The sequence below is a fragment of the Marmota flaviventris genome, chromosome 5 (assembly GCF_047511675.1).
Source record: "Marmota flaviventris isolate mMarFla1 chromosome 5, mMarFla1.hap1, whole genome shotgun sequence".
In the NCBI taxonomy this organism is placed as follows: Eukaryota; Metazoa; Chordata; class Mammalia; order Rodentia; family Sciuridae; genus Marmota; species Marmota flaviventris.
The window spans coordinates 9,044,912-9,061,620 of record NC_092502.1 but is presented as its reverse complement, the minus strand read 5'-3'; the positions used below and the strand labels follow the sequence as shown (position 1 = coordinate 9,061,620).

Genomic DNA, 16,709 nt, shown 5'->3' with positions numbered 1-16,709 from the left:
AAGGCTTTCTGGAGGGATCTTCTGATTCATTGGTTTAGGTGGGAAGCAGATGCAGCTGTTGATCTAGTCAGAGTGAAACACTGAAAACATTTCATCCCTTTATATGTAGTTTGTAATTCTGTTAGGGAACATTTGGTAACATAAGAGCTCTTTGCCTCCTTTTAGAGGTCATGATGAGAAAGTACTGATGGAAAGGGGAACTTGCTAAGAAATATGAGATGCTTCCTCCTAGGTCACACAACTACCTCTTTGACTTCAACCTTCGACACTTGTCTGCATTCAGATCATGTAAATAGAATGAAGGATTTCAAGCCTTGCAGATGTCAGTAGTGAAAATTCTAGTTCATGACAAGATTCATTTAAATGAACTGCCACTCACTGTGTGACTACAAGGGCAATTAGTTAAACTCTCATAGCTTCATTTGCCTAAGATGGGACTAATAACAGTAGTGACTTCATAAGGTGAGAAATTAATGAAGGCAAATGATAAATCACACAAGATGCATAACAGAGGCAGGAGGAACATATCAGCCCCTTCTCTGTTGGTGGGGATGAATTTACAGCATGCTCTATATGTGCTGTATAACATGTGAGTGTGAAAGTGAGAGAAGCTCATGATTCAGCAGGGAAGTAGTCCTAACTGAGCCTCTTGACATCCTGTACAATGCCCGAGTGCAGAGGCGAACTTCTGCCTGCACTGGGATGTGAGTGAGGTTCATTTGGAAGTGGGACTCTAAACGTGGAATGTATCATCAACTCTTGATGATCTGTGGAGTTAAATATCATTTGATCCAAAAAGAATATTTACATTTTTAAAAATCTTGGATTAAACTCCTGTATTACCTCTGATTAATTATGGGCCCTACTGGCATCTCAAACTTCCTATTTATTTTGGCAGCTGACATACTGGCATAGACTTTCTTTTTAAACCAAAATATTTTCTTTCCCTTCTTCACCAGGGAATGTTTAAGCCAAAAAGAGAAGCTTCCATAGCCTGATAGAGATTCATAGCAGGTCTGAAAAGCAATCACAGTAACAGATATTTTACAGAAAGAGAATGAGTAAAGAGGATAGCTGATTTGGCTTTGGCTTTTAATAATTTGGTTATATTCAACTAATTACATTTTGTTTTAGACCTGGTCCAGGAATGCCAAAACATACTAACTCAAGTTTATAAACAATTGAGTGGTGGTGGGGACAGTGGTGGGTAGATGGGATATATTTAGATGAGAAAATTGAGGCTGAGGACAGCTACTACGTCTGAGCAAAAAACTTAGCTATCAATATCCCAACATCCTGCCCCAAAAATGGAATTTGAAGGGTTACATACCTCTCATTCTCCAACGGAAGTAAGCTTTCTTTTACGTAAGAGTGAAACCTTTCAGAAAAATTTGCCTTGTGGGTTTCAAACCACGGCGTATTGGCAGACATAATGACTTTTTCCCTTGATAACATCCATAAATATTTAGTAAATGATAGATACTACTGTTTTCTACTTATTAAAATCTGAGATAATACTGTTAAGCCACAGTTCTATCAAGGCAAGCCAAGGGGGACTGGCATATCCTAGGCAATTGTCTGGTGACGAGACTTGATTAAAAAAAAAAACAAACAAAAACTCAATAAATCAGTAATGAGCCTATCCTTTGTTGAGACTCTGTTTTGAATATGGATAGCAGAGAACATTTGACTAATATTTTTGATAGAGAAGAGATACAAAATTAGTAAGCCAGACGGCAGTTATTCTGTCATTGGGCGAAAATAGAACCCTATACCTAAGGTACCAGATATATAAATGCCAGAGATAATATTTTAGAGTGAAAATGTAAGTTCCAGATTTGTATTTTGTTTGTTCTTAATGATAAGCCACTTACCTCGCCAGGCTTTTTCTCAAGGAGCAACTCCCTATTTGTTGAAATTGGACTTGATTGTAATCTTTTCCCGAGGTATGTATCTTAGAGGTGGAGAAGAGAGCTTTGTTTCAGGTTTTGAAAACAAAGGCCTTCTCTTCCTATGAAAACCTTAAAATGATTCTTGTGGAATATTTTAGGCTGGACTATACACAGCTGACCAGTCAGAGTATAAGCTACAAATCTAGTGAAGCTAACCTGTCGAATGGAATTGCTTACCGCAGTGGTTCTCAAAATGTGTTTCCTGGCGTCACTTGAAAACTCAAAGAAATGTGGCTTCTTGGGCTCCACCCAGACCTACTGATGAGAGACTCTGGAGGTTGACTCGGTAATCCTCGTTTTTAACAAGACCTCCAGGTGATTCTGATGTTTTTTCAAGTATAAGACACATTGGCTTAGATCATCATCTGGATGTTAAAAGAAGTTGCCGTGGCTAGGTATGGTGGCACACACCTGGAATCCCAGCCACAGGGAGACTGAGCTGGGAAGTTCTCAGGTTTGAGGCAGCCAGGGCAATTTAGTGAGACCTGGTCTCAAAATAAGTTGTCACAGATGATGATGATTTTGGCTTGTGGTGTGATCACAGTTAAGTTGTTCTTCCTGACAGTGATGGACCGACAGGTTCCTGTGCTTCTTGCGGCTACTTCTGGAATGTTATGAGAAGCCCTGTGGGTAGCTGTGTTTTGACATAGGTCTTCCTATTTTGCCACAGCCAGCAGCATTTTTCAGGGGCATATATGAAAGGTGGGGTCTTGCCCTTTGAAATGCTCACTTTGTTTTTTAAGAAGGTCATTTTTATTAACTTTGATTTTCATAGTGGTATTGTATAGTTTTTTTCTATAGAAATAGTCCTGTGAAATAGAGATGACAGAAACTTAACCAGCCAGTTTCTGACATGCAGCTCAGCATATTAAATATAAGAATTAAGATTACAAAACAAAATGAGGGCTAAATACTGTAATAAAGTGTACTTTGCTGAGCCTTGAAGATAATTGTTGCTCTTTTATTTTTGGGCATGATTATTAAGCTCACGTGTTCTAAGATCAGAAGGCCTGGGTTCAAGTTCTGCCTCCTCTACTTACATGGCGATGATAAACTTGTTTAGTCACTGTAAGCTTCAGTTTCTTCATCTGTGAAATGGGGTAATAACTGAACATCCCCAATTGCCTAGGGTTTGTGAGGAATAAATGAAGCTGTATGTAAGGCGTAATGCTAGCTGCTGCTGACATTAGTACTGCTGTCTCTTCTCCTGTGGTAACTTAGAGATCATTTGTGTGCTGCACCTGTCTGTCATCCCATGGGGAGAAGGAAGGTAAGACTTCTCTTTTCATATGGTTTTCAGAATTCTGATATCATCTTCTGTCATCCTTCTGGGTTTTGGTCATTCTTTCCTTTGTTATGTAATTCGTGGTTGCCTGTTTGCCAGGCACTGGCCATCATGTTCCTGCCCTCAAAGCAGAGGGCCACCTTTATTCAAATGTGTGTCTGAAGTCCCCAGTCATGACTGCCATGACCTTTCCCTTACCTGAGGACATGTCAGCCACTTTGGCAGGAGACCTGGGCTGGAGTCCTGACTGCTGAACTCTGCAGCACAGTCTGGGCAGTAAACTGTATTTTCCCACCCCAGTGTTTATTATTAAATGGAATAAGATGGCCTAACTTAGAAGTCTTGAGGATTAAATAAGACAGTATTAAGAAGGTGCTGAGAAGAGGCACCTAATAGGTGCTGAATAAAGGCGGGTTCTGCTGATTCACCTCTTCCCCCTTTAAGCTGCCAAGAGAAACTGGCAAAAGTGAGTCGAAGCAAATAAAGTTGTTGGTGTTTTTTGTTTGTAAGAGATTCTTTAATCTTTTATCTGAAATCAGGACGCTTTACTTCCTTTTCTCCCAACAAATTGTTTCAGTAATTTCTTTTCAAAGAAACTTGTTATTTTGCATTGTGTATAGTGTAATGAAAGTGAATTGACTGTTAAGACTCTAAGGGGGTCTGGGAGTATACCTCAGTGGTTAGAACATGTACTGAACACCTGCGAATTCCTGGGTTTGATCCCCAAAACTAAGGAAACAAAACTCTAGAGGTTTATTTTCTTACTGACCTACCTTTGGCCCTTTGCTTTTTCATGGACAAAATGTGGTGAACTTGAATTCATCGTTTTATCCAGATTTCTGGTTCCTGCCATATTTTCATTACAATTTATAAAATGTACATTTTGGAAGAGTCCATTTTGGAAAACTAAAATACAAAGACGGGCAGGGGTGTGGCTCCACGGTGGAGCACTTGTGCAGCCTCCATAGAGCCCTGGGTTCCACCCCAGCACTGCCCAAACTGAAACAAAACCAAAAACCAAAACCAAAAAGACGTTGGAGCTGGGAAGGAGAAATTAGAGAGCTAATCAAACCATTTCCTTTCATGGGCCAGGAGGGAGCTCTGGAGAATGGATATGCCCCCACAGAGCTGAGCTTTCCTGTGTCCGATACTCATTACATGGATTTATGCTGATCTTCATATTTTGGTCATCAGCTCAAGTTCAGTGAAGAAGAGCTGTCACTTAAGGAATTTTTTTTTTTTTTTTTGACAGTTTACTTTCTGGGAAATGGATCCTAGAAAATAGGTCAGTAATTATGTTTGGTTCAGTTAGTAATCAGAAGGGGCAAAATTGAGGATGGAGTTAGGAACTGAAAGCACTCTTACTCCCTTGATTGAACCTGGCTGTTGGGCAGGAAAGCTGGTATTGTTTTGTGTGCTTATATGTTGGGTTTCTGTGTGTTTCTCTTCCTCTGCCAGCTTCCTAATGGCACAGACACTTCCAGTTTAAGTTTTTAAAATTATTGTATTTAAAAATTGAAGAAAATCAGCCGAGTAGCATAAGAATGATAAACTTTGGACCCTCTCTGAGAGCAAAATATTTACTTGAAATAGTGTGTGGTTTTTGAACTTTAAATTACCAAAGCATCATATGAAGTAAAACTTCGTTGGGTATGGTGGTACTGGCCTGTAATCTGGGCTACTTGGGAGGCTGAGGCAGGAGGATTTCAAGTTGGATCCCAAGTTGAAGTTGTAGCAACTTAGTGAGACCCTGTCTCAAAATAAACATTTTTTAAAAAGGGGCTTGGGAGGTAGCTCAGTGTCAGTGGTAGAATGCTTGCTTAACATGGGAGGCCTTAGGTTTTATTCCTGGTATTGCCAAAAAAAAAAAAAAAAAAAAGTAATGCTATTACTATTCAAATGTAGTTTATAATAAGTATAATTCCTAATATGGTTGGGTTGTGGAGAAGAATACATTTTAGACTAGGATTGGCAAGAATGTGGTGCTTGTTCCACTGGGCTTTATACTTTGAGTTTAATATAATCACCAGCAATCTGTTGAGGCGCAGTGTCCTTCCAAGTTCACATAGAGTCTGAGAATCCTTGATGCATTGCAATTGATCAGAGTTTGTATAATGTTATTTACTTGTCACCCCTCAACTAAATCATAAAATTTAAAGGAAAAGGGGTAAAGGATTTGTTTTTTTCAATCACACAAAATACTACTGAAATTTAAACTTTTCATTAGAATTTTAGCTCTAATGTACTCTACCATTTAGAAATGATCAGTTATTAAGTTTAGCAAAAATTTATGTTCCAGGCAGTGTACTTGGGGCAGAGGATGCTGTAAAATTATTTGCTAAGTTCTAGTACTCCATGTAGAAACTCACAGGGCTTCTTGACTTAATGAGAAGAGCTCTTATGAAAGAAACTAAGCAAAAACCTCTCTGTGTTCTATTCTTTTTCAACTGTTTCTCTTTGGCGTTCTTCATCAGTGATTGTCAGAATGCAAGTTCCGGAAATTCACAAGGTCGCTTACTGCTTTATTTGCCTGAAAAAGAATAATAGGCCGAGTTCTTCCTCCTACTCCATTATTTATTTTGGCAAAAGAAAACATACAGCTCTATAGTGGGAAAGGGGAAATCTACAAACAAACCTTAAGATAAGGAAGTAGGAAAGAAGAAATATTTAAACATTAAAAATGACTTGAAGGAATTCATCCATTCCTTGATGTTGCAACATTTGTGCACTAATAGAATGTGCTTGGGACATGGTGGTACAGAATGTGGGACAGTGCTTCTTCACCTGTTTTGTGCCATGGCACACATAGACAAAAGTTGTTCTCCAGGGAGCTCCTCACCTCAGACCCCTGCCAGTACCAGGGACTGACGGGATGACTGTCTTGGCATATAGGCGCCCATTTGAGGCGGACTCCCTGGGAACATTTCAAGTAGGATGCAGCTGCTGCCTTTGGGAATCTCGCAGTCAGAGGACAGTCAGGTGAACAGTAACCCAGAAGTCTGGCCTTCAGTATGGGCATGTGGGGAAGATGGGTTGTAGGGAAGGCCCAGTTATGACCTGGTTCTAGACTGCCGAGAGGAGGGCCAGTCCAGCTACGGCCGGACGGCTGGTGGAGCTTCATGACCTTCTTATGCACTTCTCTGCTCAGAGAAAATACAGTGATTCAGTGCTTGACATGCAGTACGAATACTCTTAGGAATACTGACCTTCAGAAGTTCTGATTCTGGCCACATCCTCCTGCTGCTCTGTGAATCTTGCTGAGGAGAAGCTGGTGAGAAAAGACTCGGGAGGAGAAGTGGGGAGGAGGTTCTGGGCTGTGGCCACCACTCTCAGAGCAGAGCCCTGTGTTAAGTCCCCGGTCTCTCCCTCACAGAGGAACCTGCATCATTCTCCTCTAATATTGTTTATATCTGAATAGAATTGTGTTCAGATGCCTCAAATCACAGGGATGAACAGTTTGCATTACAGAGCAGTCCATCTGGTAAACACTGCTGAGTGTCTGTCTACACGGTGGGGCAGGGTGAGGAGTGGCCCTGCTTCAGGGAAGCATGATAATCCTACAGGGCGTGGTATTAGAGCAGCACAAGGGAGAAATGTCAGCTTGATCAAAAATGCTCTCTTGTGAAGGATAGTTGCTATCAGTTAGAGGTTCTAGAAGTTAGCTCAGAAAATAGAAAAGGGAGATCCCAACAATTAAGCAAACAAACAATAAAATTATGAGGTGAATTTTGTTTTTTAATATTTTTTTAGTTGTAGATGGACACACAGTATCTTTATTTATTTTTATGAGGTGCTGAGGATCGAACCCAGGGCCTCACCTATGCTAGGAAAGTGCTTTATCACTGAGCTACAGCCACAGCCCTGGAGGTGAATTTTTTAAGAAGCTAAAGTTTTGAGTTATAAAGTAATATTGGGCTGGGAGGCTGTGGCAGGAGGATTGCAAGTTTGAGGCCAGACTTGGTCTCAGAATAAAAAAATTAAAAGGCTGATGATAGCTCAGTGGTAAAGTGACCTTGAGTTCAATCTCCAGTAACAAAAAAAAAAAAAAAAAAAAAAAGAAAGAAAGAAAAAGAAAAAATAATATTGGGACTGTAGCTCAGTACTAGAGTGTGTGCTTAGAATACCCAAATCCCTGAATTCACTCCCTAGCGCCAAAAATAAAGAAAGAAAAGAAATAAGCAAGAAAAGTAATGGAAGAGAAAGCAGAAGTGAAGAGAGAGTTTTATGGAACCTGCCTGTCTGTCTGCTTTGGAAGCCCATTAATATTCTGTGTGTAGAGGGTGGATCAGAAGCATGGATCGCTGCTTCCTCTCAGAGTTTAATATGAAAAGGTTTCCTCTCCTGCATTTAACTTAGCAAGCCAGACTTTAATTTGAGTTATCTGTAGTTGTTTTCATCCTGAGGACTCCCAGAGCAGTAGGATATTTGCTATATATTTAGGAGTCCCCACCCATTCTTAAAATGCGCCAGGTTGAGCCAGGGTTTCAGAGAACAACTTACCCTACACCTTTCTTCCAAGTTGACATGGTAAATAAGATTGGGATGGCCTTTGGTTTTCTCATCCAGATGCTGACTCTTATCTGTGTCTTTTATTCTTTACTTATCAGGGTAAAGGCTGGGTTTTTTTTGGGACCTCCTACCTTGTGCCTAGGGGGCAGGGAGAGATGGAACCTGCTTCCACAGCTCCTCATAGTTTCCTCTTTGGAGGAAGCTTTGTGAAAGTAATGAGAGCTGTCCCTGTAACCCATCATTCCAGATTGAGTTTTATGTTGGGGGAGGGGTGATTATATCTTTTTTAAAAATGTATTGTGTGTGTGTGTGTGTGTATTTGGGGATATTGTCTATATTCTGAATGAGTTGTTAGTTTTAAAAAATCTTTAGAGAATGTAAATCATTAGAATTCAAGGACAGCCTTGGTAATATAGAAAGAGATAAATTTTTCTTTTTTTTCATTGAGGGTATAATGTCTTTTTCATGATTAACCAGTAATATTGTTTTGGAATATCATCTAACAGATATTTGATGACTATTAGCAAACCTTGGCTTATAAGAAAATATATCTATTCTGAGAGCACACAGAGATGCCAGTTTAGAAGTAAGTCTTGAAACAAGTTAGAAAGCTTTGCCGCATTTTAGAGTCTCAAGTGGTAGAAAAGATAGACTTATTTATATTTTATTTAATGTTCTTAACTGATATGGAGATTAGTTTTAATGGTTTATGCTTTATTAATAAAAATGGTGCTTTGTTGGAATACGTTGTTAAAAACAAAAATTACTTTCTACTTAGCTCTATGTACTTTGTGGTTTTTGATGTTTTGAAAGGATAAGTAATAACATGAAGTAATAACTACCTGATATGGAAAGGGAGTACTTTTGCTGTTTTTTGATCTCTGTCCCATGAAGTGCAACTTGTTTTCCTCTTTTACATGTAAATGCTGTTTTAAAAAGTGGTTTGTGGTGTTTGGACTTACAGGACCGCCCTAGGACATTCGATATGCACTCCCTGGAGAGTTCACTCATTGACATAATGAGAGCTGAGAATGATTCCATTAAAGGTAAGTTGAGAAATATACTATTCTATTTTAGCAGATAGTCAGAACGTATATTATCTATTTAATCTGATGAGCATATAGCCAATATTATAAAGTCATACTTTGTATCAAGTAAGTGCTCTCAATTTTGTACATGAACTTTTTGTTAAAAAATCAAACATATTTGATGAGCATCTATAATAGACCCATTATGATACCAAATTAAGTCCTGCAAGAGGACAAATTGGTAGATGTGGGCAGTTAGCTCAAAGCATGAACTGTACTCTTATTTATTTTTAATGTATCAGGCAAAAATCTTCTCAGGGCCCTAACTGTATATGTCTACCCACTTATGCTAGTGACTGTAAACCAGTAAGAGTCAAGTCTTGATAGGTTTTTTTTTTTTTTAAATTCTGCCTAGTTGTAAATTTTTAAAAGATGGCCAACAGTTTTTACAATTAAAATAAGTTTCATAATTAATTTTTTTTAACATATTATGTTTAAAAAGTAGCAGTATTCCTGCTTGGCCTCTGGTCTCAATTCTGGTACTGACCAGCCGTAGTATCTTGAAAAAACATTCAGCTTGACCAGACCTATTTCTTCACCTTTATGCTATAGGACCTTATATCACCTGGGAGTTTCAGCAATAAAAAGCAGATGCCAGCCCCACCCCAAATGTGGGATAGGACGTGGTGGGTTCTTTTTATTGTCAGGTGCAGCATGTACCTTTGTTGGGATTTACCAGACTACATGTTCTATAAAGGCCCTTCTTCTGATTCTGTGAAAACTACTCCACAAAATAAAATAAAACATTTTTCACAAAAATCGCAGTTTGCTAAAAAGTGACAACCAAGATTTTTTGTTTGTTTTTGGTAGTACTGGGGTTGGAGCTCTGGGGCACTCTACCACCAAACTATCCCTCCAGCCCTTTTATTATTTTGAGACAGGTCTGGCTAGGTTGCCCAGGCTGGCCTTGAACTTGCAATTCCCCTGTCTCAGCCTCCCAGGTCACTAGGATTACAGGCATGTGCCACTGCACCCCCAGCTGCAAGTTATTTTTTTTTCCTCCCAAAGAAATTTGGAGTGTTTAGTATATTGGTAACCCCACTTATTTGTTAGTTAGTTAGTTCGTTCATTCATTCTTTCATTCACGTGGCCTTTAAGAGCCTGCTTTGTGCCAAATGTAGAGCTTTGTACTAAGGACAAAGGTGGCAAGTGGTGACAAGCCAGTTAGTTTCCCTTTGAGTTTGGTTTATCATATTACTGCTGCAGTAATATGTTTAAATATTTTTAAAAGACCAGTAGGGGTCCTTTTTTAAAAAAAAATAAGGAATGCTTTGGGGCTTCTGGAGAGATGAAAAATAATGTGTACAAAAATATGCATCCATTTCACGAGATAACTTTGAAATATTAGAACTGTTTCAAGGGTCTTTAATAATATTTTGAAGGTTCTTACTGAATGCCTCGTGGGATTCTGGAAAATGATTCTGATCCAGATGCATGCTCTATCTCTTAAGAAAGATGCCTTCTCAAACTTGGTTTTGTTCGCTGCTTTCCAGCACTCTGACTTAGGCAGTCTTTCCTCCTCTCCACTCTCGTATTCTCATCATGAAAAGTGAAGAGGATCTGAGGCCATTTCTAGCACCAGGAAAACTGCACTTAGAAGAGTAACTCTAGGAGGAATTTGGGTGAGGTCTGGGGTTATATGATGTCAGTGTCCTGGTTTTGTACCATGGTGATGTGAGATGTTACCATTTGGGGACACCAGATAAAGGGCACGTGAGAATCTCTCTGTAGTACTTTTTTGTAATTTGGTGAGAATCTATAATTACTTCAGAATTAAAAGTTAAGTACAAAAAAAGTAGCTGAAGGACATTCATTTATTTATTTGGTACTAGGGATTGAACCCAGGGTTCCACTACCCTTGATCTACATCTCTAGTCTTTTTAATCTTTTTTATTTTGAGACAGGGTCTCTCTACGTTGCTAAGGCTGGCCTTGCACTTACCATCCTTCTGCCTCAGCCTCTGAGTTGCTGAGATTACAGGCACGCACTGCTGTGCTAGGCTCTTTTATTCCTAATGTATTTAATTTTTTTTGGCCATTTTTTTTTAAAAGCCTCCTACATACTGGATCCTAGGAATGATAGGTAGTCAAATCATTTTTCATGGTAAGTGCCTATGGTTTTTATCAGAGAAAATACAGGCTACAAACAACAGTAGATATAATTTGTTATGTGACTTTTCTAAGAAGCAAACCTCTAACTGGTACTGAAATAAATACGAAGAATTTGCACACATTATTATAAGATTAACTGTAGAATTTCCTTGGTCTATCAGTTTTAGCCAGGATATCTCAGTTTTATGTCTATCTTCTAGTTTGCTAAATGGATTATTATATAAAGTTCACTTTTATTCTGTATTCCTTTTCTAAACATATTCTCAATCAATTTTCCCTTAATTCTCTTTAGCTGATTCTGTAGGGAGGAAGAATCAAAAATTAAATGATAGAAAAAATTATGTATGATTTATCTAGTCTGGGAACCTTAAGATTTTGTGAAATTGTGATTTATAAGAAGCAGCATGGCAGGTGGAAAAACCAGGGGTTTTGGCATGAGGTCTGGATTTAAACCACCACTCTGCCACTACATTCTGTGGTGCTCATGAGGTTAAATGATGTGATGTATCTGTAAAATCCAGCACATGCCTAGTTATAGAAGACACTCAAGAAATAATATGGCATGGCGTGTTACTAAATATCTATTAAGTCTTTTTTCATGTACATCAAATGAGAAAACCAGCTTCAGTTTAAGTTTAGGTATTAAGTGTGTTTTTTTCCTTCAAAGAGCAGTAAAGAATTCATAAGTAAGGGCAGTCTTAAAAAGCTAGTTTATAATTTTTAAAACCAAGATCATGAACTTGATATCATTATAGTCTCTTACTACCAAAATGTAGTGTTGTTCAGGGAAATAGTTTATTGTTATCAAACTCTGTTCCAGGTTAGATAGTTTAAGAAATATCATGCTTGATTTTAACGGTGATTCTTTTGTGTGATTTGGTTTAAAGATAATAAGAAAATTTGAATACCTTAACAAAATAACACTGTCTTTTTAGAATAGGTATCTAAAATCTGCCAATCCATTTTGAAAGTAAATAAATAAAATACCTCTCCCAGTGCTCTGCTTCCACTGGAACAGAAATAGAAATTGGCATTCATTCTATGAGACTAGTAGACAGCAATATATCTCTCAGAATAAAAAATGTAGAAATTGAATTAGAAGGATCATTGAGGAATTTTTTAAAACATGAAGGCAGATTTTATATTTGAGTTTATTTTATATTAATAATTTTACAAAGCATATCATGAATAATCCCATTTATTTTTAGCTTTTATGGCAGTGCTCATAGATATGTGGTTTGTGTTTGTATTTAAATAATGAAACCTAAAATGGCTACAAAACTAAAAGTTGAATTTATTGTTTCAGCTTAATTAATTTACATGAACAAAAAGCCAGAAAATTGAATTTATGTTTTCCATTTTGGGGAAAAAAATCTCTCTTGATATGGTGTTTAATTTTTTTATTTTTGTCATCCACAAATAAGATACTTGATATGCCTAGAGAACTTCCGATATTGTTTTTGATTTTGTTTTTGAATGTGTTGTTGATTCCAGCTGGCTTCCTGGAAAACTTTTATCTTTTTTTTCCCCAACATATGTTCAGGAGGACTTTGTCTTCATTTCATAATTTATATCCATTTCTTTTAAAAAATAACTTATTCTTTAACGAATTTTCTAAGAATTTTAAAGCCACTGTCATCTTCTCACAGTGGCTTCGCTCCCTGGGGAGGAACAGGGTCCGCCTTCTCTCTTATCGCTGAGTCCTTTCTCTGGTCAGCTGGCAGGTCTCTGTGTTATTTTTATTCTGGAAATTGTGCCTTGCCTTCTCCATAACCAGCGCCAGCGACAGTCCACAGAAGCTTGTCCCCAGCGACTGATGTCGTTTTCTTTGCTGCACACCCAGTCTCATAAGCCCAGAGCCTGAGCTACAGGCTGATTCTGAATTCTGATCACCTGCAAGGCGGCTTGCTCGTTGCCGCAGTATTACTGAGCTTATCAAGAATTTTTTCCCTGGATAGAAAAATATTTTACTATCATAAATGCCCAGATGCTTATTTTGGGCTTATTTTATCTTACTGTATTTGTGGGTTTTTCTCACCTGTGAAATGGTAGTTATTATTTAGAAATAGAGCAGCATGGAATAGATTAAAACCACATGTGAGTACATCTGTTTTTGGCCATCTGAAGCATAGGTTGGGCACGGTGAAATACAGATTCATGAAGCAGTTATATTCAGCTTATCCTGTAAGACAGACCCACCCGCCATGTGAAGGGAATAAAAGGACTTAGGAATAAACCAAGAAGCAGTAGCTATGGAATGGAGGCAGAAGGAGACATACTGGATAAAGAGACAAAAAACAGTACTTGAAAATTATCAGATGTTAGCAGAATGTTCAATTCACAATTTCATAGAGTGGCTGAGTGTTTAAAATTTGATATATGAAAACAATTCAACATCCAGTTTGCTTCATTTTAGTAGAATGTCAGAATGAGACAGCAAGAACAAAGGCAATTGTCAAAACATTATAGTTGTATTTCAGATATTAACTGAATTATGAATCAGAATATCATCCCAATTTTCCTTTGAATATGGTAAAAATGGAGTATTTTTTCCTCGTATTGCTTGAGAATGTATCTTGCTTTCAATTTTTGGAAGAGGGGGACTTGGCATACCCACCATATTTCCTGTGAGTTTCAGGCATTTCAGATATTTAGTTTGAATGCAGGCAATAAGGGATCGCATTCAGCAATGCAGGGCGATTAGAGACCTGTCTTGTCCAGATGCCTGTGTGCTCAGAAAACCGATGGCGTATGCAGAGTAGAAGTGGTGCTTATTACATAGCTCAACACGCCACTGCCTCACTTGCTTCATGCATTCATTTAATACACATTTATTTTAAACGTTGTCCATCTACTCCTGATTGCCAAAGATGTTGTGACCTTTCGTTTTAACACAATCTTGATGTTTTTTTCTTTCTTTGCACATTATATTTAGGGACCCTCTCCCACTACTTTTCATTGCTGTAAAATTTGTTTGAAACAAATGCTTAAATGAGTGGGCAAAGATTCCATCTGTGCCTCTTTTCTTTGTTGCTAAGCAAAAGAATTTATAATATTCTTCTTGAAGGAAATCATGAAACTCAGTTGCAAGTTTAGTACAAAAGCTTGTTTCATTAATTTCATATAAGATTTTTTTATGTCACTATAAAAGAGTGACTGTTGGGATAATTATTTAAATTTTATATCTTTATTGTGGGGAGAGAATGAATTTAGTGCTGCTGTCTAAGAAGCAATATCTGAGAAACCTTAACTTTTTTTTGATACTCACTTCTCTTAATATTCCTGTATTCCAAATTCCCATCACTCAGTTCTCTGTGTTGGAGAAGAGACATTATATACTGATAAACAGATGTCTTAGAACAGATTTTATATGGATATGCACTTTATGTAGACTGAGAGCTCTAGAAACTTACTGAGAGTTATAATGTATAGGATTAAATTCTTTCATTTATTTAAATTATATGTTATAAACTTGATATAATCTGGGCATAAATAAAAATGTTAAAAATTAGAGGATCTCCTACGGAAATAGGTTCTGTTGCTTTAATATTAGAAGGATTTATTTCAAGAAGGAATGGTGTAGGGGAGCAGTATCATTCTTACAGTGTTTAACCTTTCTCTGTTTAAATGGATTTGCTGTGGCAATTTGAGAACAGATAACTCAGTACCCCAGCCACCCCCAATCTTTTTACAGGGTTAGATGGCCATTTTCCTTTAGAGACATCTAGTGGGGCATGATGCAAGGTACCATATGGAAGAAATGGACAGTGCAAACCAGCCAATTTTCTTGGGATTCATAATCAGATTTCTCCTTCCAGATAAATTGCTGTTATATGGTATCAAATATCTTCTGGCAAATCCAGGGATCTTTACATGTTAGGAGTGTTCAGGATCCAGGCTTAGCCCTCTAGCTGCCCTGCATGCCTGCCCAGATCCTTCCTGAACTGCTGGCTCTTTCTTGCTCTCTTTGGGTGATACCAAGTAATTCAAAGCAGCAGAGTAGGGGAGTGGCTGAGATCTCCAGAGAGTGGAAAATTGCTTTCCTTCTAAAAGCCTCCTGGGTCATGGGGAGAGGTACATACCTAAGCGTACAATTTAAACTGGGCTATAGTTAACATGATGTGTGGCTGTTTAGACATGAAGTAGATTTCCTCTCCTTCTGAACCTCCCTTTCCTGACCAGGGACATGGAACATCCTACACAGTCTCCTTTGCCTTTACTTGTGCAAGTAGGATGGGACCTGGGCTTTCTCCTGTTGAGGTAACTGTCCTGATGAAGAAGAGGGCAGGGTTGTGGGGCAAGATGCTTTGTGTCGCTGCTGGTACAGGGCCTTTTCCTAACTTGAACAGCTGCCTGCTTTCTCGTTGACTTTTGATCAGGATTTATTGGATTCCTCTGGGCCCTGTGTGGGCAGAGTTTACGAGGTGTGGACTTTGAACAGTGTGTTGTGCTTTTCCAGATTTGGGGTTGCTATTGTTTCCCTCCCCCCCACCCGCCTTTAAGGGGAGGAGGGAAAGGGAATGCCTGGGAGAGAAAAAAATGTGATGTGTGAACGTTGATTTGCTCATAACAAATCAACGTGCTTATAACCACGAATTGGACTGGGATCTTCCTTGCTGTGCCTCTGAACTGAAACCAACTCAGTTCGTGCTGAGCACATCTTGTACTCTGGCCAAACCTTCATGGGCCCTGGTCCTTGCGTAACATGCCCTGAAAGTCGAAAGTAGTGATCTTCTGCCATCTGCCCTCCTCACATTTGTAATATTTGACCCTTGTTTTTATTTGTTCTGAAAATTATACAGGCAATTGTCATATTCATGATGTGAGTCCACAATTACTTAGGCAGTCCCTTACTTTCATCTTGAATATTGAGCAGAGGAATCCTATTTTGAGTTGGTGACGCAACTCTGATTTTTACCTGGGTGAGGAGGTGAGGATGGAGAGGAGCTGGGGGAAACAGTGTGCTATGATTGAATTTAGTTTGATACACATTCAGGGTAGGGACTGGTAAAGTAATAAAGTAGATGTGGTAACTAAACACTTCAAAGATAACAAATCAGAAAGCAAGTAATAATCAGGTAGCAAATTAATAGATACGTTTTTTTAATGACTTACATTGTTGCATACGTATTGTGTATGTATGGGTGGATTTTACCAGATGGACAGACAAAAATAGTAATAGTCTCCATTTAGAAGTGAAATCTGAATAAAATTTAAGGAATAAGGCTTTTAGACTTCCAGCAGTTTATCTAAGAGAAAATGGGTCCACATTTCTAGATATCCATGTTGCTTGTGCTACACACCTGATTAATTTGAGCATAGTGTACCTTTTGATAGTGTCACTTATCTTTTTTTCTTAATGTGTTTCCGTTAAATTTTTATAAAACCACATAGAGAGGTAATTCTTGCTTTCTCACTTGCTGGTAGCTATTGAAACAGCCCCATATACTAATATCTGCTTAATAAGCCCTTTGTCATCGTGAAGGTCTTGAGGCCTTCCTTGATCCTGTTATGTAATCCTGGACTGTGGCGTTGGGTGACTTTGGGGGAGGGAAAGCTGTCATAAAAGTATCCAAGGTTCTCATCACATGCAGTTTAGCAACAGGAAGAGGGAATAGTTCACACTTGAGCCTCAAAAATTATTGCTTCCTGATGGTATGCATGGAATTTTTACCTGAATGCTGTATGCACTTGATTAATTTATCAGCTATCTGTGCCTGGCTTGTGAATTTCTTTTTTTCCTCATGTTGCCTCTGTCCTCCCT

The 16,709-nt window shown here is 38.4% G+C and overlaps 1 protein-coding gene across 2 annotated transcripts in view; it reads left to right on the top strand.

Moving 5' to 3' along the window:
- Cpeb4 (cytoplasmic polyadenylation element binding protein 4) overlaps positions 1-16,709 on the top strand; it is a 65,684-nt gene that overhangs the window by 11,976 nt on the left and 36,999 nt on the right. For both annotated transcript variants that reach the window (XM_027938593.3, XM_027938592.2), the window contains exon 2: positions 8,711-8,792. In XM_027938593.3, the coding sequence (XP_027794394.1) occupies positions 8,711-8,792 (82 nt within the window). The remainder of the gene's footprint in view (positions 1-8,710; positions 8,793-16,709) is intronic.